The 27,525-nt window shown below is 45.1% G+C and overlaps 1 protein-coding gene across 1 annotated transcript in view; it reads left to right on the forward strand.

Annotated features, from left to right (window-relative positions):
- Nucleotides 1–27,525, forward strand: part of SORL1 (sortilin related receptor 1) — a 115,668-nt gene that overhangs the window by 3,150 nt on the left and 84,993 nt on the right. Inside the window, exons 2-3 of the mRNA XM_083713920.1 lie at nucleotides 24,437–24,553; nucleotides 26,339–26,464. Coding sequence (XP_083570046.1) covers nucleotides 24,437–24,553; nucleotides 26,339–26,464 — 243 coding nt within the window. The remainder of the gene's footprint in view (nucleotides 1–24,436; nucleotides 24,554–26,338; nucleotides 26,465–27,525) is intronic.

Here is a 27,525-nt window from a genome sequence, read left to right on the forward strand (position 1 = left end):
TTATTACGACACTTGGATCTCCCTTTCCTCCAAAGTGCTGTGCAGACTTCTTCACCCCCTGCCTCCATTTTACTCACACAACAACCCTGCATGGTAGATCAGGCTGAAAGACAGTGAGCAGCAGCTTCCAAGGTCACCCAGTGAGTTTCGCAGCTGAGTGGGATTTTGATCCTTGATCTCTCAAGTCTGTGCCTGATTCTCTAACCGCAATACCTCAATTGGTGGAGCCATGGTTTGCTGGCTGGCGCCTCACCCTATTCTGTATGGCCTGTTAAAAACAGCCAGGCCAGAGCATAGATGGGCAGCCTCCAGTCCTTGGGCCCCAATATGGTCCTCCCAACCTCTCCATCTGGCCCCCTGGACCCTCCACATCCGGCCACAGCCACAGCCATCACTTTCCTTGCTTTGTGCCTTCCTTGAGGCTTCTTGCCTGGCTGGACTTTGTCCTTGAACTCTGATCATGCCTCTTGCTTGCCTGCTGGAAGGGCAGAGGGGAATGGGTGTGTGTGTAGAAAGTACAGTACTGTAAAAGGTAAAATTTACAATTTTTTGCTACGTCCACTTTTGGTTCCTGCCCCACTCACCACCATTGGGATGTGGCCGCTGGAAGATTGTTGAGAAGGGAAGTTGGCCCTCCGTCAGAAAATAATGTTCTCTCCGGCCCTGTATTGGCCCAGTGAACTAGAGGACTCATGTTTCGTTTTGGGAGGGAGGGTGCTGGACTTGTAAGAAGTGTTAGAAAGGAGCAGAGTTAGAACATCCTTGTGGAAAGACTGTTCTTATCCGTGCTGAAATCAAAGAGTTACTTGCATTTCTAACAGGCTGCCAGATCCGTTTTCAGAAATGGCAACCACTATTTTTAGGCGATACAGAAAAGGAGCATTCAGAGCACAGTTATGCTTCCTTAAAGGCATTCCCAGACTTTATCCAAATTGTGCTTATTTGGCTCTTCCCATTAAAAAAAATTTGGCCTTTTGTTGATGGCGTGCATCCACATGTTGGACTGGTTTGCATTTATATTCCTTCTTTCCACCTAGTTTCACAGATCATATATATATATATATATATATTTGCTTTCGTAGATTTTCACGGGTACAGGAATGCAGGTTTTGGTGTCCTCGGGTGTCTTCCCGTGTAAAAGTTGGGGTGTCTAGGCGACGTTTCGACGAGGTCTCACTCGTCATCTTCAGGCTGGTGCTTTCGGCTTCTTGTTACCAGTAACAAGAAGCCGAAAGCACCAGCCTGAAGATGACGAGTGAGACCTCGTCGAAACGTCGCCTAGACACCCCAACTTTTACACGGGAAGACACCCGAGGACACCAAAACCTGCATATATATATATATATATATACCAGAAACTTGAAGCAGAAGTGACCCCCACTGTGAACTATAGAGTAGACCGTAAAGAGGTTTATTGATCCAACACATTTCAACTCCTGCTGGACTTCCTTCAGAGAAATTCTGAAAACTGATTCAAAATATATAGGCGCTACCTCTCTTCTATTTCTTATACTACCTTATTTCATTTGCTTACGGCAATCGAATGGTTTTCAGTTTTTGCTTCTGCTTTCACTTCCTTTTGGGGGTTCCTGTTTTTGTTGCATACTTTATTTTTAAAATAGTCCTGTGAAGAATAGTGAAATGTAGGCAGATTGAAAGGACAGCAACAACTCACTTCCAATAGCAGAGGGGATAGCGGTTCAGAAGGTATTCAAGCCAAAGATGCTCTGCAGCAGAGAAGTTTTCACTTGTTGTTTTAAATGCCGCTCAGTGAAATCTCCTGGGGCAGGGAGTTCCACAGGGGTACTTCAGTGGAACAGGCCCTCTCCTATATTCCCACCTACTGTGACACAGATGATGGTGGAATATAGAACAGACCCCAGTTTGATTTTAAATCATAACGTATATGGTTTTCTGATTTTAAAATATTATATGTTGTTTTTTTTAAAAAAATTGTGTGGTTTTATAGATGATTGTTCTAAAGCGCTCTGATTTTTCTTCTTCTGCGTAAACTAAGGTTTGCAAGCCAACAGCAACGAACTATGGATTTAAGCTGTGCTTTGTTGCCAATAAACAAACCACAGTTAAGCCTTCCCATGGGATCTTGAATTGTAAGCCAGGGTTGTCATCACGGTATACTGAACTGTGGTTTATTAAACAATGGCTTAGCATTATGTGTGAACCTTTCCCAGTGGCTTAACTGTGGTTTGTTTATTGGCAACAAAGCGTAGCTTAAATCCATAGTTTGTTGCTGTTGGCTTGCAAACCTTGGCTTGCTATAACTATGACTTGGCATTCTGTGTGAATCTAGCACACTTCCTTAACCATGGTGTATTTGACCACCTACTACAGACCCTCATCAGGCTACAAAGACAAGGTCGGTTAGGGGTGACAGTCAGTGGGGGAGCAGGCATGAGACCCCTCCACCGATTGTCCAAGACTGGCACTCTTGGAACACTTTTCCCCCCTGCAAGATCAGCATCGTCCAAGAGCCTTGGGGATCCAGCTTGTTAGAGGCTTCACAACACCACCTACCATTTTTGCAGTCCCAGGTAGGCAGCAAAATCAAGAAGTAGGGTGGCTGGATAACTAGGAACATGGGAAGAAGCTGCCTTAGTCCATCTAGCACCCCATGAATTTGCCTCCATCTCCTCCAGATGTACGGGACGCTGGTGGTGCTGTGGGTTAAACCACAGAGCCTAGGAGTTGCCAATCAGAAGGTTGGCGGTTCGAATCCCCACCATGGGGTGAGCTCCCGTTACTTGGTCCCTGCTTCTGCCAACCTAGCAGTTTGAAAGCACGTCAAAGTGCAAGTAGATAAATAGGTATTGCTCCGGTGGGAAGGTAAATGGCGTTTCTGTGCGCTGCTGTGGTTCGCCAGAAGCGGCTTAGTCATGACCCGGAAGCTGTACACCGGCTCCCTCGGCCAATAAAGTGAGATGAGCGCCGCAACCCCAGAGTCGGTCACGACTGGACCTAATGGTCAGGGGTCCCATTGCCTCTTACCTCCAGATGTTGCTGGACTGCAGCTCCCATCAGCTCCATCAAGCATGGCTGATGCGTAGGGATGATGGGAGTTGTAGTTCAGAAACGTTGGGAGAGCCGAAGATTCCTTGTGCCTGGTCTGCACTGTCAGGCCATGACTTTCCAAGGTTTCAGAGAGGGCACATTCCCAGTCCTAGCTGGAGATGCTGGGGATTGAATCTGGGACCTTCTGCAGGCAAAGCAGATGCTCTACCACTGAGCTGTAGCCCCTCCCAAAATAGATCCAATGGATCCACTGAGGTGGATCCACCTACTTCGGCACTGCCTTCACTGACTGGCAGCACTTGTCCAGGATTTTGGACAAGGTTCTCCAATAGAGATGATGGGGATCGAACCAGGAAGCAGATGTTCCACTGCTGAGCCACAACCCTTCCCATAGCCTCCTGTATTTAGAGTGGTGGATCACCAGGCCCCTGCCTGTGCCCTCTTTATTTCTTTGTTCTCTGCTCAGACCTACACCCCCTGTTCTGCTAGCAGAAATTGAAAGCTTATCTGTCCAAGGATTTACTTTCAGGCAGATAACTTCTCACAGTTATTACGTGTCACATGGCTTTTATTTACCTCCCACCCCACAAATAAAAGCAGACACAATGGCAGCCTTTTAAAACCCAAAGAAAAACAAAAGCTCATTACAGTCCCCTGCATTACGATTTCTCCTTATATCGACATTGATGGGTATTTATTTTTTTTAAACCCCCAGTTATTCCCAGAAGTGTTCTGGTTATCTAAATTTCATGGCCAGGCTGAATATGTCATTGTAACCTTGTGTCAACAATGTGTTGTGTTGCATCAGCTGTCTGGATATCCAAGTGTTTTCCTCTGTGCCCCTGGGGCTGTTTGGATGAAGGGAGTTTGCACGAAATGCTAATAGCTTTCCAAGATCAAACAGGATTCTTGCTTATCCTCGCTCATCATGGTTATGTTTTGGGGCCCACCTGCACTATTCATTTAAAGCAGCATCATAGCACTTTATGGTAAACTGTCATGGTTTTCTCAAAAGGACCTTGAGAACTGTCGTTTGTTATGGGTGCCGAGCGGTTGTTTGTTTAGTCGTTTAGTCGTGTCCGACTCTTCGTGACCCCATGGACCAGAGAACGCCAGGCACTCCTGTCTTCCACTGCCTCCCCCAGTTTGGTCAAACTCATTCTGGTAGCTTCGAGAACACTATTCAACCATCTCATCCTCTGTCGTCCCCTTCTCCTTGGACCCTCCATCTTTTCCAACATCAGGGTCTTTTCCAGGGAGTCTTCTCTTCTCATGAGGTGGCCATAGTATTGGAGCCTCAGCTTCAGGATCTGTCCTTCCAGTGAACACTCAGGGCTGATTTCCTTAATAATGGATAGGTTTGATCTTCTTGCAGTCCATGGGACTCTCAAGAGTCTCCTCCAGCACCGTAATTCAAAAGCATCAATTATTCGGCGATCAGCCTTCTTTATGGTCCAGCTTTCACTTCCATACATCACTACTGGGAAAACCATGGCTTTAACTATACGGACCTTTGTTGGCAAGGTGATGTCACTGCTTTTTAAGATTCTGTCTAGGTTTGTCATTGCTTTTCTCCCAAGGAGCAGGCGTCTTTTAATTTCGTGGCTGCTGTCACCATCTGCAGTGATCATGGAGCCCAAGAAAGTAAAATCTCTCACTGCCTCCATTTCTTCCCCTTCTATTTGGCAGGAGGTGATGGGACCAGTGGCCATGATCTTCGTTCTTTTGAGCGGTTGTTAGGAGGCCCTTATTCCCCTTGTAGATCTACAGTTCCCAGAGTTCCCTGGCAAGAGGGATTGATGGCTAAACCACTCTGGGAATGTGGCATTTCAATTTGGACTAAGAAAATAAGAAGAGCCGGCTGGATGAGGCCAGTGACCCATCTAGTCTAGCATCCTGTTCTCACAGTGGCTAATCAGATGCCTATGGGAAACTTGCAAATCAGGATCCGAGCACAAGAGCACTCTATCCTCTTGTGGCTTCCAGCAGTTAGTATTCAGAGTCGTTCCTGCCTCCAACCATCCTGGCTAGTAGCTGTTGTTAGAGCACTTTCTCCTTCATGGAGAACACGTGTTGCGGTGGGAGCAACCATGACATCCCCTGTTGCTGGGCGGGTTAGTTTGGATGGCCATGGATTTGAATGGGCACCTCCAGTGTTGCTGGGGAAAATTGACTGTTGCGATTTTATTTGATTGATGGGGGTGCTATATAGGTCCCTGTGTTGAGCTTCCTCTTTTTGCTGCACACATCAGATTACCTGCCCACCCTCCCTTTATTTAGGGTTTGTTTGCTATGCCTGTCAAGGGGTCATCTGCTTTGGAGCAGGGGCCTGGTAGGAATTTTACCATTTGGCTGATTGGCTGGTGCCATTTGGGTTTTGCCTACTGCGTAGCAAATCGTCACAACTTGTAAGGTTGTGGGTAAAGGTAAAGGTAAAGGGACTCCGACCATTAGGTCCAGCCGTGGCCAACTCTGGGGTTGCAGCACTCATCTTGTTTTACTGGCCAAGGGAGCCGGCGTACAGCTTCTGGGTCATGTGGCCAGCATGACTAAGCCGCTTCTGGCGAACCAGAGCAGCGCACGGAAACGCCGTTTACCTTCCCGCCGGAGTGGTACCTATTTATCTACTTGCACTTTGACGTGCTTTCGAACTGCTAGGTTGGCAGGAGCAGGGACTGCGCAACGGGAGCTTACCACATCATGAGGATTCGAACCGCCGACCTTCTGATCAGCAAGTCCTAGGCTCTGTGGTTTAACCCACAGCACCACCCACGTCCCTATGGTTGTGTTTAGGCATTGGTTAATTTTTTGGTTTGTGGAGGGGATGTGGTTGGCTGTGCCTGCCCCTCCAATGCTGCTGCTGCAAGGGTATTCCATTAAAGGAATCCAGGGGCTCCCCATGCTTTTGTCCGTATCCCTGACAAAGGGCTAGGGCCATGCAAGAGCCCCAGGGAGCATTTGGGGAGAGGTGTGAGCCTGGCACCCATCTTTATTCTCTCCCCAAAATTGCTTACCCTTACAGACTTCCGCACGGGTGTGGTTGTCAGTTCTGTTCCTACCTCCAAGTGGGACCAGATAGTCGCTAACCAGTGCCTGAGCAATCACTCACTTATTGTAATTCAATAAAGTTGTGGCCAAAATTATGCCAAAAACCAAAACAAAAATGATGTGTGAACGTGTTTTTATTCAGGGGTGTCTTGGGGGTCCTTGACACGCAACCTTGTCTTCCATGAATTTGACTGAGCCACCTTTAAAGCCATCCAAATTCATGGCCGTCACTGTGGGAGGGAGTTCCATAGCTTAACTTCCTGTCTTGGTCTTGCTATTTTTAGTAGCAGTATTTATTCACCTTCCACACGTGTCTCAGCGCAGTGTCCAAAATATAATAAAAACAGCTAACAAATAACACAGAAAAGACAACAGATAAAATTTTAAAAGCTCTGCTCCCAAATCACTCCCAAGTGGTGTGTTGCCTCCTGAGATCTTTGGAACTTGAGAGAGACATTCTCCCGCAGACTGCAGTGACCCCACAGTCGAGATGTAGGGAGCTTTTGGCAGACGATTTGGATTCCACCTTTAAATTATCTGGACTGAGCACATGGCCCAGGAATCTTCTAGGCCTGGGGTTTTAGAGGAAGATGGCGGGCAAGCTGTAGTTTATCGAGAGTGCCGGCAATTGAAGCTCTGTTAAGGGTAAACTACAGTTCCCAAAATTCTTGGGTGTGTGTGTAAATGTGCATTAAATGTGGTTCAAATGTGGATGTGAATTTGTTTGTTTAAACCTATATTTTGTGCTTCAGTTATTGTGAGCTGCTCTAGCCTTTGCAGAGTAAGGCTTGCTTTCAGCTAAATTCTTGAAGCAGACAGGTTGAAATTAATGAACCTAACTTTGTCGTGTCCATTAATCAAGGGGTCTACTTTGAGAATGACTGGCATTGGATACAACAATCCTGTGTGATTAGATTATTTGTGGGTTTAGACTGAGTGAGGGAGGAAAATAGCTTGGGCCTGTTTTGCTTTTTTAAAAACAACAACAACAGCAACAACATTTAAAGTGGTTTGTGAAGCCAGCTTCGTTAGCGTAGTGAAAATGGATTTCTGTGTTTGCCATGAACCATAGTTAATTTTAACCCAATTTGCTGGCTTGTCAGCCATGGGCCTTTTCCAAGAACAATCAGACCTTAACCTCCTAGTATTCAATTTTCTTCATAGCAGGATCTGTTTGGCATCTCATAAAAACGGCTTGATTAAGGGGGAAAGCTCTATAAGCATTAACTTTTGCTTAGTTTAGATAATGCCCCTCCCTTACAGCTATTAAAAAATTAGTTATTACACAGAATTAGTTCCTTATAACCCTATTTCACCATCTCATTACTGCTCCAGCCCTGCAGGAGTGAATTATTATTTTAATTACAGTATGCAGATCAGGAAACTGAGGCTTGAGAGGTGAAGTCTGGCTCACGGCCACCCAGTAAGTTGGCAGCGGTTGGGACGGGCAGCTGGATCCTACAAAAAGCAGGCAGAAGTTCAGTTCAGTTCCCTTCCCATCTTTATCTCTGTGCATCTGACTCCCAAAATAGCTAAACATTTCATCTCCATCTGTTGTTCTCAAGGCAGTTTGCAAGTTGAATGTGTTTCTGTTGTCCCACCAGGGAGCTGGTGATGAAATAAAGATATCTTGATCAAAATGGCAGGATAAGGAAGAAATCCTTTTTTCTCTGAAAGTCCCAGACTTTTATTCTCCCTACCTGCCGCATTACAGTTGTACCTTGGTTCCTGAACACCTTGCAAGTCAAAAGTCGTACGCTGCAAACCTGGAAGTGATTGTTCTGGTTTGCGAACGTTCTTTGGAACCTGAATGCCCAACAGGGCTTCCGCGGCTTCTGATTGGCTGCAGGAGCCTCTTGCAGCCAATCAGAAGCCATATTTTCATTTCCAGATGTTTTGGAAGTCGAACGGACTTTCGGAACGGATTCTGTTCGACTTCCGAGGTACGACTGTACTTCCCTTCCAAAGGAATCAAGCACACCCCCATTCCTGATCCTGCATCGTAGTGGAGTAGTGGCAAATTAAGAAGTACAGTGGTACCTTGGGTTAAGTACTTAATTCGTTCCGGAGGTCCGTACTTAACCTGAAACTGTTCTTAACCTGAAACACCACTTTAGCTAATGAGGCCTCCTCCTGCTGCTGCGCCACCGGAGCCCGATTTCTGTTCTCATCCTGAAGCAAAGTTCTTAACCTGAAGCACTATTTCTGGTTTAGCGGAGTCTGTAACCTGAAGCGTATGTAACCTGAAGCGTATGTAACCTGAGGTACCACTGTACAGAGTCCCTCCATGATAGTCACAGCCACACACCCGTCTGTGATTATACAACAGGATAGCTCAACTTGTTTAGGCATGGTGCCAATAACGCCAAGGTTGCTGGTTAGATCCCCGTATGGAAGCTGGACTAGATGATGCTCAGGGTCCTTTCTAGCTCTTCAATTCTATGATTCTTTGATTCTAAGGCTGTGCAAGAATAATAATTCGGGATGCAGTGCAACAATCTATGCAGATTTCTATGTGTCGTCTTTTGGCTAGATCTGTTTTCTGTGCATGTACATGGGCAATTGGATTTGGAGTGCTCCAGTCTCTTCTTTTGGAGTGACTTAAGTTGTGTTTTCCTTGAACTTCTGTTGTACACAATAGGACTTGGAACACAATTTCCTTGAAAATGAAGCACCTTGTTTGCAAATGCTTAGCTTTGGAGCACAGAGCTCCTCATTGTTCTTCCCGCGCGCCTTCTCCAGAGTAACCTCAGGAGCCAATCCTCTGTGGTTGACTCATCTCCTTTCATGCTGAAAGTACACTGGAGACTGGGACCCTGCAGCTGAAATCATAATGGGTTTTGGCCCCTGTGACCCCAGCCTGTGACACCTCTATCCTGCATCCAGCATTCTTGCAACGTCTTGAGTGGGAAAAGGGATTGTTTTATCTTTTTATGAAAACATCCAAATGGGACCGCTTTCTCATGTGAAAAACATGGGAGAAAGATCTGGGTTATGTGATTAAAGACAGAATTGAGACAATTGTGGTCAAGCAACCATGTGAAGACAGTTTTTATTAAAATTGAAGAGATTGCAGTAAAAATCATATACCAATTATATAGGATACCTGTTAGGGTTGCCATATTTCAAAAAGTGAAAATTCAGACAAAAGTTTTGGGGAAGCAGAGTTGTTGACCTTTTTTTTATTTAGTATGACAACCCTAATACCTGTACAATTGGCTCAGTTGACCTTCACGATTAGCCCTGGGTTCAGGAGGATATGCAGCACTGAAAGCACTTGTCTGGTGTACGTAAGGAACTGATTAACATTACAAGTGATAATATTGAATTTTCTTTGTTTAAGGGACATAAAGTTATCAAGTCTAAGGACTGGATTTCACATTTGTTAACTGCGACTAGACAAACTGTCCCTCAACAGCGGGAATTTTTGGATTCCCTAAACTTGCTTGCGTGGTTGAAAAGGATTTGGAGTTCAGCAATAGCAGAGCAAATTACCAGTACACGTAAAACCTGGTTTGTGCAGGGAAGAGAGAAACCACAATAATTTTACGCCACCTGGTAGAACTTTATTACATATGCACCAGGCCAGCACCCAACAATGCCAGTCATGGATATTTGGCAACTTTCATGTATGTGACATGATCCTTAGAATTTGTTAATCTTTGAGGAGGTTGTGATGGATCCTGTATAGTGCACTGGACCTATCGCTGTAAGTGTTTTGTGTTTTGTATTGTGTTTAGTTTAGTTTTGGCTAAATAAATTTGATTTACAAAACCCCCATGGATGATGGATAATTAAATAGTTACTTAGTTCTGCTACCCGAAACACTGTAATTTTCAGATGAGATTTGTGCTGTTTTACCTGCCAATATGCCTTCCTTATCCAATAAGTGTAAGTCCCACGCGGTGTAAAAACTGAGATATGAAAGCTAGGAGCTAAATGGCACCTTGAACCTAGGTTATGGGTGCAACAATGGAATGTCTAGGCACGCTTTTTTATAACAAGAAAACAAAGCCAAAAATGAATGAGCTGCAGCTAAAATATTATGTTCGTTTTTCCCTGTCTGCCTACCCCTAATATTCTTAAGAGGGTCTCGGTCAGGTTTATCTCCATCTGACTGTGTCCTAGGTTTCAGCCCATCTGTTTATGTCTAGAGGGGTAGCTGTGCTAGTCCGTTCTAGCAAAAACAACAAAGAGTCTTATGGCAACTCAAAAGACTAAGAAATCTATTCTTTATTATGTATTTAGAACTCAGTGACCCAGTGCAGTCAGACACAGTGTTCTTGATCTGCAGATTGTGATCGAAAGACTAGGAACAGGTTGCTCACCTGTATTTTTCATCCTTTCCGTCTCTCATGTGACTGGAATCTTGTTGTTTATGCATAACTGTTTAGCATTGCACTTGCATTGGGCCGAACAAACTGTGGTTAGGGCTAAGGCTTTGGGAACTGTGATTTGAAAGCAGATTTTGATATTTATTTGTAATCTTTTGTACCTTGCCTCTTAATGTTTAAGATCGCCAGGGTGGATTACTAAAGACATGATGCAAATAAGAGTAATTTAAAACAATTCAAGCTATTTCAGAAGAAGTTTAGTAGTGACTCATTGGGGGCGGGCTGGGGGAGCTCATTTTAGCATGGATGAAAAGCACCATCTTCCATGTCTGCAGCACTTTGCAAAGAATGAGCAGTCATAACATATGTTTGTATGTTACTTTCTCTAATGTATAGCCCCTTTTTTGCAGACTTTCCCCCTAACATATGCGTTTGTTTACACATTGGTTGGTAGAACAAAAATGCGAATTTTGAGGATGAAGGTGAAAGTGTTTCGGCTTGTGTATGGGATTGAGAAGTGTGAATTTGCTAGTTTCTCATTAAAATGCAAAACAACCACAACAACCCCACACACTTTAATTTCTCTGCCATCCTTAGTGACCCCTAACCTAGAACCAGATGCTAGGTACACCACAGAGAAAGGGAAAGGAAATGGAGACTGGGAAAAGCTTAGGTCCTGGCTATCTGCAGGGCTGTATTCTCCCTTACAAACCTGCCCAGGCTCTGAGATCTTTAGGGGAGGCCCTTCCCTCAGTCCTGCTACCCTTTCAGGCACTCTTGGTGGGGATGTGGGAGAGGGCCTTTTTGGTGGTTGCACCCAGACTTTGGAAGTCCCTTCCTAGAGAAGCTAGACTGGCTCCCTCCTTGTTGTGCTTCCGCCAGCAGGTGAAGGCTGCGGTATTCCTTTTTAAGGGAAAGGGCTTCAGTAGTGACAGTTTTATTCTTTTAGAGTTTAATTGCAACAATCTTTTATAGGTTTTTAGCTTTCTGTGTTTTATCGGTGATGTTTTAATTAGTGTACACTGCCTTGAGTCCCAGTCTGGGGGAAAGACTAGGTATTAATCATGATACAAATCAGGGCAAGAATATTTTCAGTTGTACGGCCTTAGGATTCATTACAGTGCGGCATGGGTGGGGAGTTGCTGGCCCCTCAGAAGCTGTAGGGTTATAATTCCTACCGTTCCTGAGAATTGGCCATGGTGGCTGGGACTGTTTAGCATTGCGCTTGCATTGGGCCGAACAAACTGTGGTTAAGGCTAAGGCTTCGGGAACTGTGATTTGAAAGCAGACTTTGATATTTATTTGTAATCCTTTGTACCTCACCTCTTAAGGTTCAAGATCTCCAGGGCGAAGTCCTTTCCCCTCCATGGGGATTAGGGAGTTGTGCCAGCACTGAAAAGGCATTAAAGGGGTTCTAGGTAACCCTGAAAGACCCTCTCCACCTGTGGGGAAAGGCTGCAATCTTAGAGCAATCTTAGTTAGCCTTAAGTGTACGTTGCTATAGATGTAACATGATTTGCTAATGCAGATCGCTTGTCAAGGGGGTGAAGGAATTGTTCTCAATAGGAGAATGAAGAAGAGCCAGCCAATTATAGGTCCCACAGTCCGTCCTGCAATGCTTGTACCATACCAATGAGGGTGAAGCGACTGGCACATCTCCGCTCTGGGTTCTGTCTCTTGCCGGAGGTTGGCAGAACAATGAGAATGGCCTTTTTGTGTCTGTTGACGTATGGTTGTCCTCCCCGCCCCCCAGTCTCCTCCTAATGCACATTAAGGCCTCACTGGAGAGAGGAGAGGGGGTGTAACGTAGCTCTTGCCTTGAAATAGTTGCTTTCACGCTGGAACCCGGCAGGTGAAGTTTCACTAAGGTTGGTTTATGGAATGGCATTCAGGCGATGCTTCTGTTCTGCCTCCCCGCCCCCTTCTCCTTAGAACAAAAAGAGGAAAGCTGCAGCTCAGCCGTTCAGATCCAGGGTGGATTTGTTATGCAACGGCGTATTTCCCCCCCAGCATTTAGACTTCGGGCAGCATGTGGATTAATTCTGTTCTGTCAGTCTGGTGGAACTGGCTATGGACGGTAATTCCAAAACAAGCTGGTGGCTTGTTCAGATGGGCTGACAGCCCTGTGATGTTAGAAGCCCGGAAAACTGCCTTAACCCAAGGCTACATTCACACAGTAGTTTATTCCATTCCGTTTCCCTAACTGCTATATCTGAGCTTTCTCACAACGTAAAATCTGCATGCAGAAAACTAACTGTACATAGCACACCTTCGGTACTCATTTCTGTGTTATTAGGTTCCAGAAAAAGAAAAATCAGTTTGCAGCCCCCTTAACCCAGAAAATGTCAGTTATTAAAGTGATGAAATTTGGTGGGGGGTATTCTGCCATATAAATGTTCCCTGCTGTTTTCATGGGGGAACAGAAGCAGGCATGGGCAGAAATGGGGGTGGGGTGGGGGAGTAGCAGTGATGTTGTCCAGTGGCTTCCATTGTTGTATCACACCATGACCACTGATGTGAATGAAATTCATTGTGAAATGCTTATTTCTTGGACAAAAGGCCACAGTTCCATAATGCAACAGGTACCGCAGTGTGAAAGGAACGCTAGAAAATGGAACAGAAGCACTAGCATTAAAATCAGGAAAAGTGACACAATTATCCCTATGTCTGAATGGACCCCAAGGCAGACCATTGGGTCCATCTAGGGCAGTATTCCAGGGTTTCCCAAACTTGGGCCTACAGCAGTTTTTGGACTACAGTTCCCATCACCCCTGACCACCGGTCCTGCTAGAATGATGGGAGTTGTAGTTCAAAAGCAGCTAGAGAGCCAAGTTTGGGAAACCCTGGTCTACACTGACAGGCAGTGGCTGTCCAGGATTTCTTGCAGAAGTCTATTTCAGACTTACCTAGAGATGTGAGGGATTTGCATGTGAGGAGTGTTCTTTACCGTTGAACTGTAACCTTTCCTTTCAGTAATGTTACTGCCTTAATCTAAATGGCATTTATTTATTTCAGATAGATACACACACACACACACAAACACGCCACTTAATTATTTGCGTTTCTAAGCAGTGTACAGAGAAACAATCCACAGAGATGGAACGATAAAAGAGTGTCGCAACATGGGTGAAAGGACTGCACCGCTTGCAGCTGCTTCCCCAGGTAGCAAAACTCCCTGCCAGTAAGAAATAAACCAACCCTAGGCCATTTTTTGATGCGCAAACATTCACAGATCCTTCCCGTTGCTCTGTGAAGCAGCACAGTTCATTCTGGAGTCTCGTGCTCTGTCCACCTCATTTCGTTCTGCCAGGCCTGATTCATTACAGGGAAAATAGCTATTTACAAGTCAACCTTTCAGAGTTTTATGACTCAAATAAACCCGGCCTCCTCAACATGATGGGGATTAAGACATAAATTTGGGCATTGTGGTCTTGCGGGGGGGGGGGGGGGGGAGAAGCCAGGAAGCCCAGACTTTATTGACTCATCACAAAAAAGGAAAAGAAAAAAAAAGAAATCCAGTGAAGGCGTTTATTGGGTTTGGGATTGTGAAGGTGGTTTTCGAGTTCAGAAAGGCTGGTGTCTTGTGGCTTCTGCTGCTTGTCGTTCTCTCCTGCTTCCAGTTTCCTTACTCAGTCCTATTGCATGATTTGGCGGCACCAGATTCACATTGTGGTTTAGCGAAAGGCACACGTGGCAGTTCCCTCCTCGAAACCTGAAGGAGGTCTGAAACCTTCTTGTGTCCACATCTTCAAATCTGTTCTGACCCTTTCGGCTGAAGCTGCTTCTTTGTGAAAACGCAATTTGCCTCATTGCATCGCATACACTGGGGATGGGGGGAACCTCAGGCCTAAGGACCAAACATGGCTCCCCAGGCTTCTCTATCCGACCCCTACGACTCTTCTCAGGCTGTACCCCTCAGTGGGCCGTACTCTTCACTGACTCTGTCTGCACCTTTCTCGAGTGCTTTGGCTTGGCTGGAATGAGTCCCCGAACCTGGGTTCGAATCCCCACTGGGCCACAAAGCTCACGGGGTGACCTTGGGCCAGTCACAGCCTCTGGCCGTAACCTGCCTCTCAGGGTTGTTGTGTGGCTAAAAATGGAGAGGAGGGGAACAAAAGGTGGGATAAAAATGTAACAACAAATAAATGAAAACAAACGTGGCCCTCCGGTGGGAAAAGCTTCTCCACCCTTGACAGAACATCATGTATATTATTGAAAGAGATGGTCGTGTTTTGGGTTTAGATGCTGAAATTCGCATCATAGACTCATAGGATGGTAGAACTGGAAGGGAGCACGAGGATCAACTGGTCCAACGCTCTGCAATGCAGGAATCTTTTGCCCAAGGTAGGGCTTGAACCCATGACCTTGAGATTAAGAGTCTCGTTCTCTACCGACTGAGCAATCCCTCTGGTGCGTCCTGCCTCTGCTGCAAACTCGCAAAGCCGCACATAACTCTCTCAGCGTCGACTGGCAGTGAGAATAAAACTGGCCTGCCTGACACAATTGTGGTTAAGGGTTGCTGAAAGAGTTTATGTGAAATGCTCTCAATTCTGAAGCATTGCAGAAGGGCTGAGTATTATAAATCAGTTTGCCAGGATCTCTGTACAAAGAGGAATAGCTGAGATGCAGGCATGGTAGCAAGATAGCCTGTTGTCTGCTCCAAGCATTTGGGATTACAGTGGCACCTGGGGTTACAAATGCTTTGGGTTACATACGCTTCAGGTTACAGACTCCGCTAACCCAGAAGTAGTACCTCGGGTTAAGAACTTTACTTCAGGATGAGAACAGAAATTGCACGGCAGCGGGAGGCCCCAATAGCTAAAGTGGTACCTCAGGTTAAGAACAGTTTCAGGTTAAGAACAGACCTCCAGAACAAATTTAAGTTCTTAACCAGAGGTACCACTGTAGTGTCAAACCTATCTGCCTGGGTGTGTCCCCTGCTCCCCAATTGGAATAAAACTGGGAAGAGAAGTGCTGGGGTGCCGGTGTTCATATCTCTCGTATGAAAGAAACTGGTTTTGTATCGGGGCTTCCTACAAATAGAGATGAGAGAGGCTGAGCAGAACAAATCTTTCTGCTGCATACTACGCTCAGTGCAGGGTTAATGTTACCAGCAGCAAAACACCTGCTTCCAACTCCTGTTTACTTCTTAAGGGCGGCTCCATTAAGGAAAGCTGTTCCTGGGGCAACTGAGTCCAACCACATTGTCTGAGTCACGAACAGGTGATTAATTAACAGCTGAATGAATGCTTGAAAACACCTCCGGCAGGCTGAATCTTCTGGGAGCTAAGTATAAATATCAGGGTGGGTGTTGAGGCGTCACTGTGTTGCAAGCTTCTGAGTGCTGTCTATCACACTGTTGAAATATATGTGACATGCACGCACGCACACAGGGCTGCCACCTCAGCCTGCGCTGCTCGCCAACCCCACTGATCGTGATGTGGCACTACAGAACCTCCAATGGGGGACTGTGTGATGACAGCCTTACATTTTTATGTGTATGGGAAGATCTATATGATTTGCAGCATTGATGAGAGGTGTATGGATACAAGGAGAAGGAAGCAATGGATGACCCTGGATGGACTATATGACATGGCTTGTAATAAGCTGTCTTGTTCGGGGTTACAAATATTTATAGGAACAGAAGACAGGATGAAAATTAAGGTTTTGGTCATGGTGTGTGTGTTGGGGGGGAGAAGCCAGTGCATTTGAAAGATTGGTTTAGCGTGAGTGAAAGCAAACTTAGCCTTTTGAGGAGTGCTTGAAGGAGCTGGGTGTATTTAGCTTGGAAAAGAAGGGACTGAGAGGAGATACGATAGGCATCAAATATCTTAAGTGCTGTCACGTGGAAGAAGAAACATGCTTGTTTTCTCCTACTCTGGAGGGTAGGACTCAAGTTACAAGAAAGGAGATTCCGACTAAACCTTTGGAAAAAACTTTCTGACTGTGAGAGCTGTTTGACGGTGGAACAGACTCCCACGAGAGGTGGTGGAGTCTCCTTCCTTGGAGGTTTTTAAGCAGAGGTTGGATGGCCATCTGTCATGGATGCTTTATTTGAGATTCCTGCATTGCAGGGGGTTGGACTAGATGAACCTTGGGTCCCTTCCAATTCTTAAGATTCTATGATTTATTTGTGATTAAAGTATCTCCTTCCCTTCGTTTCATAGGGGCCCAGGGTGGCAAACAAATGCTAAAAAACGTCCTTTAAAAAAATCTAATACAGATGCAGATTGTCATGCAAGCATCTTGCAAGCATGACATCAGTGGTTAAGCATGATGGCTTTCTCTGTCACACATGTTTCTGACTGCCAGTTGCTGGAAAAGGCGGGAGGGGAGAGGACTTCTTGAGCTTCCTATGAGAAGAAAATCCTCACCTGTACAATTGAAAGGGAAAAGTGACCAGCTTCTAAGCTTATTTTTGTTTGTTTCCATGTGTGAAAACATTTGAATCCTTCTGGCTTGTGTTTTAAAACACCCACAAGGTAACAAGTGATTGTTTAACATTTGATATGGGTTATAAAACCAGGCAGCATAAAGAAAACCCACAGCACTTCCTCAAAATGGCAACCAGCTATTCCCCTAAAGAGCAGTTGATAGGGATCAATTGTTGGATGTCTTGTGAAACGTGTTGGTCTTGGCCAGAAAGGCAACTGTTGTTCATCATCCCTTTAGGGCAGACACACAGTGTTAGGGTCAGAACTGAAAAAGTCCTTTCTGGTGCTTCCAGTATCTGGAGCCCAGACTGGTTTTGGCAGAGATGGGGAAACTGTGGAACTCCCTGCCTGTTGACACCAGGCAGGTGCTTTCACGCTACTCTTTTTGGCCCCTACTAAAAACATCATTGTTTTGGCAAGTCTAGCCAAGTCACATATATAATGTGTTTTAATATGGTCTTTAACTTATCGCTGATTTAAATTATTTTTTGAATGCTTTAAGTAGCTGTGGTTTTTTTAAAAATATTTTTTATTAAATTTTCTAAATTACATTTCAAAATATTCATTTAAACAACCTTAAATTGATGACTTCCCTTCTTTTCCTTCTGTGGTTCATTTTGCATACCATACAGTAAATCCCTACATATTTTACATGAACCAAACAATTCAGTAATCCATTGTTACATCCATAAAAACTTATTTACACTGTTGAATTTATCTTAATGCTACCAGCATTTTAAAATAAACACAAATTTCACCTGTATATTCAGTAAACATTTTCCAGTCTTTTTAAAACTTGCATTCTTCTTGTTCTCTTATTCTATAAGTCTGCAAGGTGCACGTATTCCATCAGTTTAAGGTAAAGGTAAAGGTACCCCTGCCCGTACGGGCCAGTCTTGACAGACTCTGGGGTTGTGCGCCCATCTCACTTAAGAGGCCAGGGGCCAGCGCTGTCCGGAGACACTTCCGGGTCACGTGGCCAGCGTGACATCGCTGCTCTGGCTTGCCAGAGCCGCACACGGAAACGCCGTTTACCTTCCCGCTGGTAAGCGGTCCCTATTTATCTACTTGCACCTGGGGGTGCTTTCGAACTGCTAGGTTGGCAGGCGCTGGGACCGAGCAGCGGGAGCGCACCCCGCCGCAGGGATTCGAACCGCCGACCTTTCGATCGGCAAGTCCTAGGCGCTGAGGCTTTAACCCACAGTGCCACCTGCGTCCCCTCATTCCATCAGTTTAAGTTGCCTTAAATAGCTGTTTTTGAAAGTTTTATTTAAAAAACTAATAACCTTTATTATTATTTTCTTTTTGTAAACAGCTTTGAGGTTTTATTACAATCAAACAGTTTCTGCACATTTTGGAAACAAATGAATACATTTTCCCCCCAGCTGGATAAATGAGTCTGTACCACGAGGGCCTACTTGTTAGAGTTTTAAGTCTTGTTTAAATCTATTTGTTGTTTGTGTTTTTAAGTATCTTATGTGTGAATCACATTGAGACAGAAGTTTAGAAGGCTATTGATAAATGAATTGCAATTATACAATAGTGAAATAAAATTAATAATACTGAGCCAGGCCATTGGTCCAACTAACTTAGTATTGTCTGCACTGACTGGCAGCAGCTCTCCAGGGTTTCAGGCAGGGGTCTCTCCCAGACTTGCCTGGAGATGCTGTGGTTTGAACCAAAGACATTCTATATATGAAGCAGATGCCCCATTCCTGAGCTGGGGCCCTTCTCTCAAGACGCAGGTACCCATATGGCTGCCTTATACTGTCAGACCATTGGCCAGTCTAGATCAATATTGTCTACACAGACTGACAGTAGCCAAATAGTCAGGGATGATTGGTGCTGTCATTGAGCAACATTTGAAGGGCCAGAGGTGAGCTATCCCTGATCTAAGGCTTTAACCGTCAACACCAGCAGTTGCTATATTTAAGAAACGTGGAATTATATTTTGAAATAACTACGGGCCGCAGAACGGAAGAACACAGAGAACAAAGCAATAAAACCACTAATTAAGGGAGGAGGGCCTGTCACTGATTATGGTCCCTAGTATATAATGGGCGGAACAATTAGAAGAAAGCAGCTCTAAAGAAATGTTAATGGAGTTCTGCAAAGTTTGAATGTCCCTGAATCACAGTCAGAGTAAGATGTTGGCATCTGAACACAACTGGGTTGTGGTCAGAAACTTCTGCTCTCCTACACGGGCGATAAACGGTACTGCGGGGCTGCGATACCTTTGATAATTCCTTGCTTGCTGCACTTTGCCAAGCGGCTTTGCATAGAATGCTAGGTGTTGTTGTTGTTTAGTCGTTTAGTCGTGTCCGACTCTTCGTGACCCCATGGACCAGAGCACGCCAGGCACTCCTGTCTTCCACTGCCTCCCCCAGTTTGGTCAAACTCATGCTGGTAGCTTTGAGAACACTATCCAACCATGTCATCCTCTGTCGTCCCCTTCTCCTTGTACCCTCCATCTTTCCCAACATCAGGGTCTTTTCCAGGGAGTCTTCTCTTCTCATGAGGTGACCAAAGTATTGGAGCCTCAGCTTCAGGATCTGTCCTTCCAGTGAGCACTCAGGGCTGATTTCCTTAAGAATGGAGAGGTTTGATCTTCTTGCAGTCCATGGCACTCTCAAGAGTCTCCTCCAGCACCATAATTCAAAAGCATCAATTCTTCGGCGATCAGCCTTCTTTATGGTCCTCAAATTTGATCAATCCACTGTTGAGAAGGTGGCTTGGGAGACTTCCAGCTATGTTCTGCAGCGTGCAGTTACTTAAGAAAGGTCTTGAGGCAGCAATCCAGGAGTCCTTTAGTTCCAAACCTATGATGATGTATGCCTGCATCATGTCTTTTGAACTGGGAGCTGGCGTAGTTATTTCACATTTGGTGAAATAAGCTCTCAGCTGATGACTCCTGGTCAGTCTGGTTTAATATTGTCCACATTGACTGGCAGCAGACCCCGAGGGTTCCAGGCAGGAGCTCAATATCCCTACCTAGGGATGCCAGGGATTGGATTTATTTATGTCACCAATTTGTGAATCACCTTCCACATTGACCTCAAGGCAATTTGCATAAAAGCAACTAATAATATCTTTTTTGAAAGTGCAGAAAATGACAACTACAGATAGGTTTAACAACAACATCCGAGGCAGAGATCTGTTCACCCACCTGGGAAAAAAGCTTGTAGAATCTAAAACGGCTTCGATTGTTTCCGGAAAGCACAAATAGTGGGTACCTGCTTTATCCCAATGGAGATGCTGTATGACCCTACTCAGATTTATGGTGGAGCAGGCTTCTGATATTTTTTAGGACCTTGAAGGAGAAACTCCACTGCAGCAAGCTGTGGCGTCTCAGGGAGCCAGCCCAGCCAAAACCAGGCAACACCCAGGGGCAAGCCCACCGCTCCAAGCCAATTTTTGTAAGGTCGCGAATATAAGCCATACTTTTTAACTTTTCGCAGTCAGAATTTGGAAAAAAAAGAAAGAGGTATAGCTTGTATTCAGGCCAATATGGTACTACTTCCATCCTTCACTGAAAGGGGGCCAGGATCCACGCTTTCTGGGAAACAGACCTGGTTTCCCTGCAATCATGCTATGGGGGAGATTTTAATCCTGTGATAATATTTGCACTCCAGATGGATTTATTTTTAGCACATGCTCCTCTGTTCGCTTAGTTTCCCTTACTGTTGACAGTGTGCCATGCTGGGAAGTGGTTGAGTTGTCAAGATTTGTTTCGGTTTCTTTCCCCTTCTTACGTAGGGGAGGTAACTGGTACAGACATTAATTCATATGCAGAGGTTCAAGAAGAAACAGGGAAGCACACTTCCTGCACTTGCACACGATGTAATGAATGGTAAATAAAAAATAGGGGCTTGCGAATCTCTCCCGTGGAAAGATGCATTTTGTCTCACAGCTCACAGGAACCTAAAGAAGAGCCCTGCTGTGTTATTTGTTGAAGTGGGCTTCTTAGAATTTGACAGCATTTCCCAACTGGAGGAGTCCTCAAAGCAAATGTATTTATATATATTTCAGAAGCTGAAGCGTCATGCTATAAGACTTCAGAATTTCTGTTTTGTTCGGCACTGTAATAGAGACCTGTGTGTGTATCATCTGTGAATATCTATCTATAATTACTGCAAGATATCTGTATATATCTATATATAATTACTGCAAATATTCCTTAACTAATTCGCATGGTTTTGAAATTCCTTTAATCCTTCCTTTCTGGTAATTTTGTTCCTCTGCTACTCTTTCTGGCTAATAGGCACACACGCACCATATCTTTCTCTTTCTCTTTTCCATCTGAGTGTTAGGATTCCCTTGAGCGGTTGTGTTGACCTGATGTAACAGCAGGGTGACCGGCTGGTTTAGGATCTGGGACAGACACAAGCAACAGACAGAATGAGTCCAACTGAGCCTATGAACACAGATTCTCCCTCTCCCCCAATCCAACATAAGAGCTTGCCCATAATTTTTTCTTTTTCTTTCTTTAAATGGCAGACAGGCATCTTCATAAATAAATTAGAAGTGTAGAATCGTCGAGTTGGAAGACGCCTCAAGAGACATCTTGGCCAAGGCCTTGAAGCAGCAAAATAATGATTGGTCTTGACATTTGCTGTGTTTAAACAACCCTGCCATGGGTCAGATCAAGAGGCAGCAATGCACATAGGTGGTGGGTTTTTTTTTGGTGTGTATGTGTGTGTGTTTGGTGGATGTACTAAAATAGTGGGATATATAGGCAGCTGTTGTGGTGGGGAGCCAGGCTTTCTAGTTAAGAGAGTGAAGCAGACCATTAGTAGATTCAGGACCAAACAAAGACATTATTTAGACAATGCAGAATAATAAATAATAATAATAAAAATAAATAAATAAATAAATAAATAAATAAATAAATAAATAAATAATTCTATCCCACCCCTCATCCAAAGATCACAGGGTGGTTTACAGTTTAATTAAAATTCTAGTTTACTAGATTACTCAGGAGCCCCAGGTGAGTGACGTCAAAAGGATTTTGAAAATTCTCAGTACTGCATCACCCAAGTCTACACTCCGGCTTCCCTTTGCAGAAGCCATGCTGATTCTAACTATGCAAGACTAATTCTTCTAGTGCAGGGGTCAGCAAACTTTTTCCACAGGGGGCCGGTCCACTTTCCCTCAGAACTTGTTGGGGGCTGGACTATATTTTGAAGACCCCCCCACGACTCTTCCCTCCCTTCTCCACAGCACCGGATGAGCCCCAGTGGCTGCTTACCTGTGCCTTGTGCGTGGCAGGGGCTGGCGGTGGCGGCGGCGGAGGGACGATGAGCGGCATGAAAGGGCTGGCTCTGGAGAGGGGCTGCTTAAAATGGTGCTCAGCCAATCACGGCTCTACAAAGCCCAGCCCCCCTTCCTCCTCTAGGCAGGGCGGGGAGAAGCCTGGAGGAGGAAGGGAGAAGGCGCCACCACGGTATGTGTGTGTGTGTGGGAATGACGCAGCCCGAACGATCAGAATCCCCACGCCAATCCATGCAGCGATTCCCGGACCCTCCACAGGCCGGATCCATAAGGCAATTGGGCCGGATCCAGCCCCCGGGCCTTAGTTTGCCAGCCCATGTTCTAGCGCATAGGTATTTCATAGGATAGAAATACCTTTACAAATAAAGAAATAAGATGCGCTTGGCAATTTTATCTTTAAAACTTCCCGTCAACTTGTGTGGGACAGTACAGTGGTACCTCTGGATGCAAATGGGATCCGTTCCGGAGCCCCATTCACATCCTGAAGAGAATGCAACCTGTGTCTGCGGGTTGCAATTCGCTGCTTCTACGCATGCGTGTGATGTCATTTTGAGCATTTGCGCATGCGCGAGCGGCGAAACCCGGAAGTAACACGTTCCGTTACTTCCAGGTCGCCGCGGAGCGCAACCCAAAAACGCTCAACCTGAAGCAACTTTAACCCTAGGTATGACTGTACTGGATCCTACTCTCCTGGATCTAAGAGATCCCTTCTAAACATGGTTACACTGGCCATTTCCCAGACCTTGGGTACAGCAGCCCATCTTTGGAGAAGTTCCGTATTTATGTGAGAAGATTAGCAATATCTAATTTGAGGTGTGTGTGTGTGTGTGTGTGTTTGTAAAAAGAGCTCTCAGGTGGATACCATCCAGACCTAGTGATGTGTTCATTTTTTCATTTGTCATAAGGCTCGGAACTGAAAAGCTCCGCTTGAACCAGAACTCCAGTTCTCATTATGCCTTGATTGCAAAGCTTTCTGATGAGATCAAGGCCGAGCATCAAAAGACCCTCAGCGAGGTTTGCTTGTCTTGACGTAACCCAGAGAGGCAAGAGCATCCCCTATGGGCTTGTTCTCACAACCGTTGAGCGGCAGCCCAGCTCTTCCTTGAAAAGAGGTTTTTGGCTTTGATATCGTTCATAATGTTTGGAGTGTTTAACATGCATTAATACTTGAGCTCTGCTCAGTACCACTTCTGAAGAGCGTAGGTGGTTCAGCTGCGGGTTTTTAATGAAAAAGGAATTAAATCGTTAAGTGGAAGCCTCCTAGCAAAAACAGGGTTGGAAATGCGCGGTCCTTCAGGGGAGGTGAGCTCGTCGACTGCAGCCCATTGTTTCGAGAGTGCCTTCTCTTAGCATCACCTTCCACATGATGTAACAAACAGGTTTGCAGTTGCCTCGTGGGAGACAGTCCCTGTCTCCTGATGCAGATGCCTTGATGAATAAATAGTGGGAAAGGGATGGCCAGGAGCCAGAGACCTGAGGAAGTGAAGTGATAATAGAGCAGGGAAGTGGCGCGTTATTCTGTTTTCTTTTTTAATCCTGGGAAACGAGAAGGTTTGTGGGGAAATTGCCTGGTAATGACGCCCTGCCCTCCTTTTGTGCATCAGATTATTTTTCAACGAACAGTGTAGGCTGCACAATTTCTTGGGCGAAAAAAGATCTCATCGCTGTTGTACACGCCTTGATTTAGCCTCGACTTGGACTGCTGTAATACCCTCTGCTTGGAGCTGCCCTAGAAGAGTGTTTGGAAGCCACAACTGCTGCTTGCAAATGCTGGTTTTAGTTTGCCGGACTCCCAGTTTGTTTCTGGGTTCAATTAAGAGTGCTGGTTTTAATCTTTTACAGAGAAATCGTAACCCCTAAACCTGTTTGCTAGTGAGGATTATGATTATGAATTGTGGCTTTTTGATCAATACACTGGTAGACTGTGCTGAAATTTCAAGGGTGGGAAAGAACTGTATGTCAGTATGGTGCCTCAAATTATGTCAGCCTCCAGAGATTTTCAGGATTAACAAGGTGGCAAACAGATTCCCCCCCCCCCCCCCCGAAACAAAACAAAACCGAGCACCAAACTTTTGCTAGATTCCACCAGATTTCTGGAAGTGGCTTTCACATCAGGCGAAAGATCACATAAAATGTGAAGAACAGGTAAGGAAATGTCATGAAAATGGGATAAAATGCAGTCTGACTGCAGCTGTAATGTGACGAAACTCACACTGGACGTTCTTTTAACAAGACCCTTCCTTCCTTCCTTCCTTCCTTCCTTCCTTCCTTCCTTCCTTCCTTCCTTCCTTCCTTCCTTTATTTATTCTGCTTCCCCAGGTTAGCCTGAATGATTCCCACAACCAGATGGTCGTTCACTGGGCTGGAGAGAAGAGCAACGTCATCGTCGCTTTGGCCCGTGATAGCTTAGCCTTCCTAGGCCCCAAGTTAAGTGATGTAAGTAATTATGTCTGTGTGTGTTTGTTGTTTTTTTAAATAAGTTTAAGGAGGAAAATAACATAGATAACCAAACATCGACACAGTTAGTTACTTAGCATGGATTAATGCTCCAGCCCTCAAATCAGTTTCCAACTAGTGCCTAATTTCTGTTTTGTACTGTTTTTGGCACCCTGCTAAAACCTTCTTCATGTAGGCAAGTATAGCCAGTTACATAAAGCTGACATGTATTTTTACGTGTAATTTTATTTTATAGCATATCTTTTAAACTATGGATTTAATTTATATAGTGATCCCCTCACTCTGGGGTCATTGCTCAAGTTCTGACTCTTATTAGTAATTTTAATGCATACTTTATGTAATCCACTTTAGAGGGTTGTTTTTTAAAAAAACAACAACACACACACACAATTAAGCAGTATGGTAATGAGATGAAATAATAAAATAGGCCTTGATAAGTAGGCAGCTATCAAAGCTGTTTCAGGCTATCCCTAAAGTGTGCCCCAATCATTTTAGGGAATATTAACTTGTACTTGTTGTAGGCACGGCTCAATTTAGTTTATTGTAAGCTTCCTTGTTAGGGACGCGAGTGGCGCTGTGGGTTAAACCACAGAGCCTAGGACTTGCAGATCAGATCAGGAGGTCGGCGGTTCGAATCCCCGCAACGGGGTGAGCTCCCGTTGCTCGGTCCCTGCTCCTGCCAACCTAGCAGTATGAAAGCACGTCAAAGTGCAAGTAGATAAATAGGTACTGCTCCGGCAGGAAGGTAAACAGCGTTTCCATGTGCTGCTCTGGTTCGCCAGAAGCGGCTTAGTCATGCTGGCCACATGACCCGAAAGCTGTACGCTGGCTCCCTCGGCCAATAAAGCGAGATGAGCGCCGCAACCCCAGAGTCGGTCCCGACTGGACCTAATGGTCAGGGGTCCCTTTACCTTTACCTTTAACGGGGAGAGGACCTCTTTATAGGAACCATCCCTATAGATTGCATGACACCATTCATTTTGGAGCTGAGAGTGGGCAGGGAGGAGTCGAAAATCTTTAACGAAACCAGAAGGTCAAATTTCAAAGTAATTATGATTTATCAGCTCAGTATAACAAATAGTAAAGGTTCTAGAGACATGACATTTGCCCTCACCTTCTCTGTTGCTGGAAAGCTCCACAAGGGCAGAGACCTGCCTTTTGTTCACTTACATTATTCTGTGTAAGTTGCCATGGCTTAATGGCTCTGTATAAATATGACAAAAATAATACTGTTTAAGAACAATGAGGAAGCTGATCTGTTGAGCTGGTCCATCTAGCTTGATGCTTTCTAGGGTTCCAGACAGGGAATAATTCCCAGCCATACCCAGAAATTCTGGGAATCGAACCTGGAACCTGCATGCAAAACAGATACTCACTACCAGTGAACTATGGCCCTTCAGGAACAAGTGATTGTTGTTGTATGGTAGCCTGTTCCCTGATTTGCAAACTCACTTCCCTACTCCCTCTTCCATTTGTTGTAGCTAAGGGTGAGCAGCTGCAATAGTCTGTCCTGTTTCCTGAGCAAGCCTGAGGACACTCAGTTGACTCCATTTGTAATACAAGGAGGCAGCTGCCATAGCTCTGCACCAGGAAGCCCCCAGTGCAATGCTATAGCCGCTCCTTCCTCTCGTCCTGGTAAAGAAAAATAATTCCCAAATTCCTTGGTTTTTTATTTTTTTTAAAAAGAACCACATGATTTGATGGGGTGGAACGGTCTTTTGGTGTGTGTGTGCGGTTTGTAACATTAGCATCTTTCCTTGCCAGGTTTATATTTCTTACGACTACGGGAAAACCTTTAAAAAGATATCGGAGAAATTCAATTTTGGCCCGGGGAACAGCAGCCAAGCAGTGATTGCTCAATTCTACCACAGCCCAGCCGACAACAAGAGGGTAGGAAATTAGAAATTGTTTGAATGTGTAAACAAAGGATTTCAACTGCACACCCCCTAGGTTTAAATAAGGGTGTTCTAAATATTTTGGAGTAGGTTCCACATTTTTCCTGAAAAAGATCTAATGCAAGTATTTCACTCTTTCTCCCCCTTGCCCCACTTTGATTTTTGCTTCTTTCTCTTTTCTGGGCTGGTTACATGGTTGATCCCACCTAACTGGGGGATCTCCTGGGCGGTGGACAATGTGGTTTGACAATCCTTCTTCCCATGGAACTCTGGGAACTTGTAGCACTGTGAGAAGAAAAGGGGTTTCCTTACAACTCTGAGCACCATGAACAATTGACAGCTCCCAGAATCCTTTGGAAGAAAGCCATGCCTGTAGTGTGTTGAATGTGTGGTGTGAATGTGGTAAAGGCAAGAGACACATTCGTTGCTCCACCCACTTTTCCTCTGGCTCCACCCACCCCAGGCACACGGCCCCTGGAAGCCTGCCTTTGAGGCCATGTGGCCCTGTTATGATAAGTAGATGTTATGGAAGGAGAAGCTGTACTTGCGGTTTCCATTTTTGGCAGCGGCTGTGAGGTTTGTTTTGTAATGTCTAGTTCCATCCTTGGATGAGCTTCTCGGTTTGCGTAGAAAATGTCAATTAAACTCAACCCCCCCCCCCAGCTCCTTGTTTTGACCTCTGTGAAGTCTTCACTTCGCCGTTTTGGTCAGTGATGTAGCATTTAAGTGTGTGCCATGCTCAGGCAGAACAGTAGAAATCGCTGCAACCAAACAGCTGTTTACCTAACAGCAAACGGGTTTGTGTAGCCGAGGGAAAATATTTGTCTCCTGAGGACTACAGATTGCGTTTGATCAAGAAAACTGACTGAGTCGCTTCTTATTTTGCGGAGGGGAGATGGGAGAGGGCAGAATAGAAAACAAAAGTCTTCCGTCTTTTTTTAAAAAAAATTCTCTCACTAAAAGCGAAGGCTGTACAGTTGTCTTCTGTGGCAGATGTGAATCCTAAACTAGCTTTGCAAGCCAAGCTGATGGGTGCCTTGCAGAAATGAAGTCGCC

This window comes from Podarcis gaigeae (assembly GCF_964106915.1).
Source record: "Podarcis gaigeae genome assembly, chromosome: 15".
Lineage (NCBI taxonomy): Eukaryota > Metazoa > Chordata > Lepidosauria > Squamata > Lacertidae > Podarcis > Podarcis gaigeae.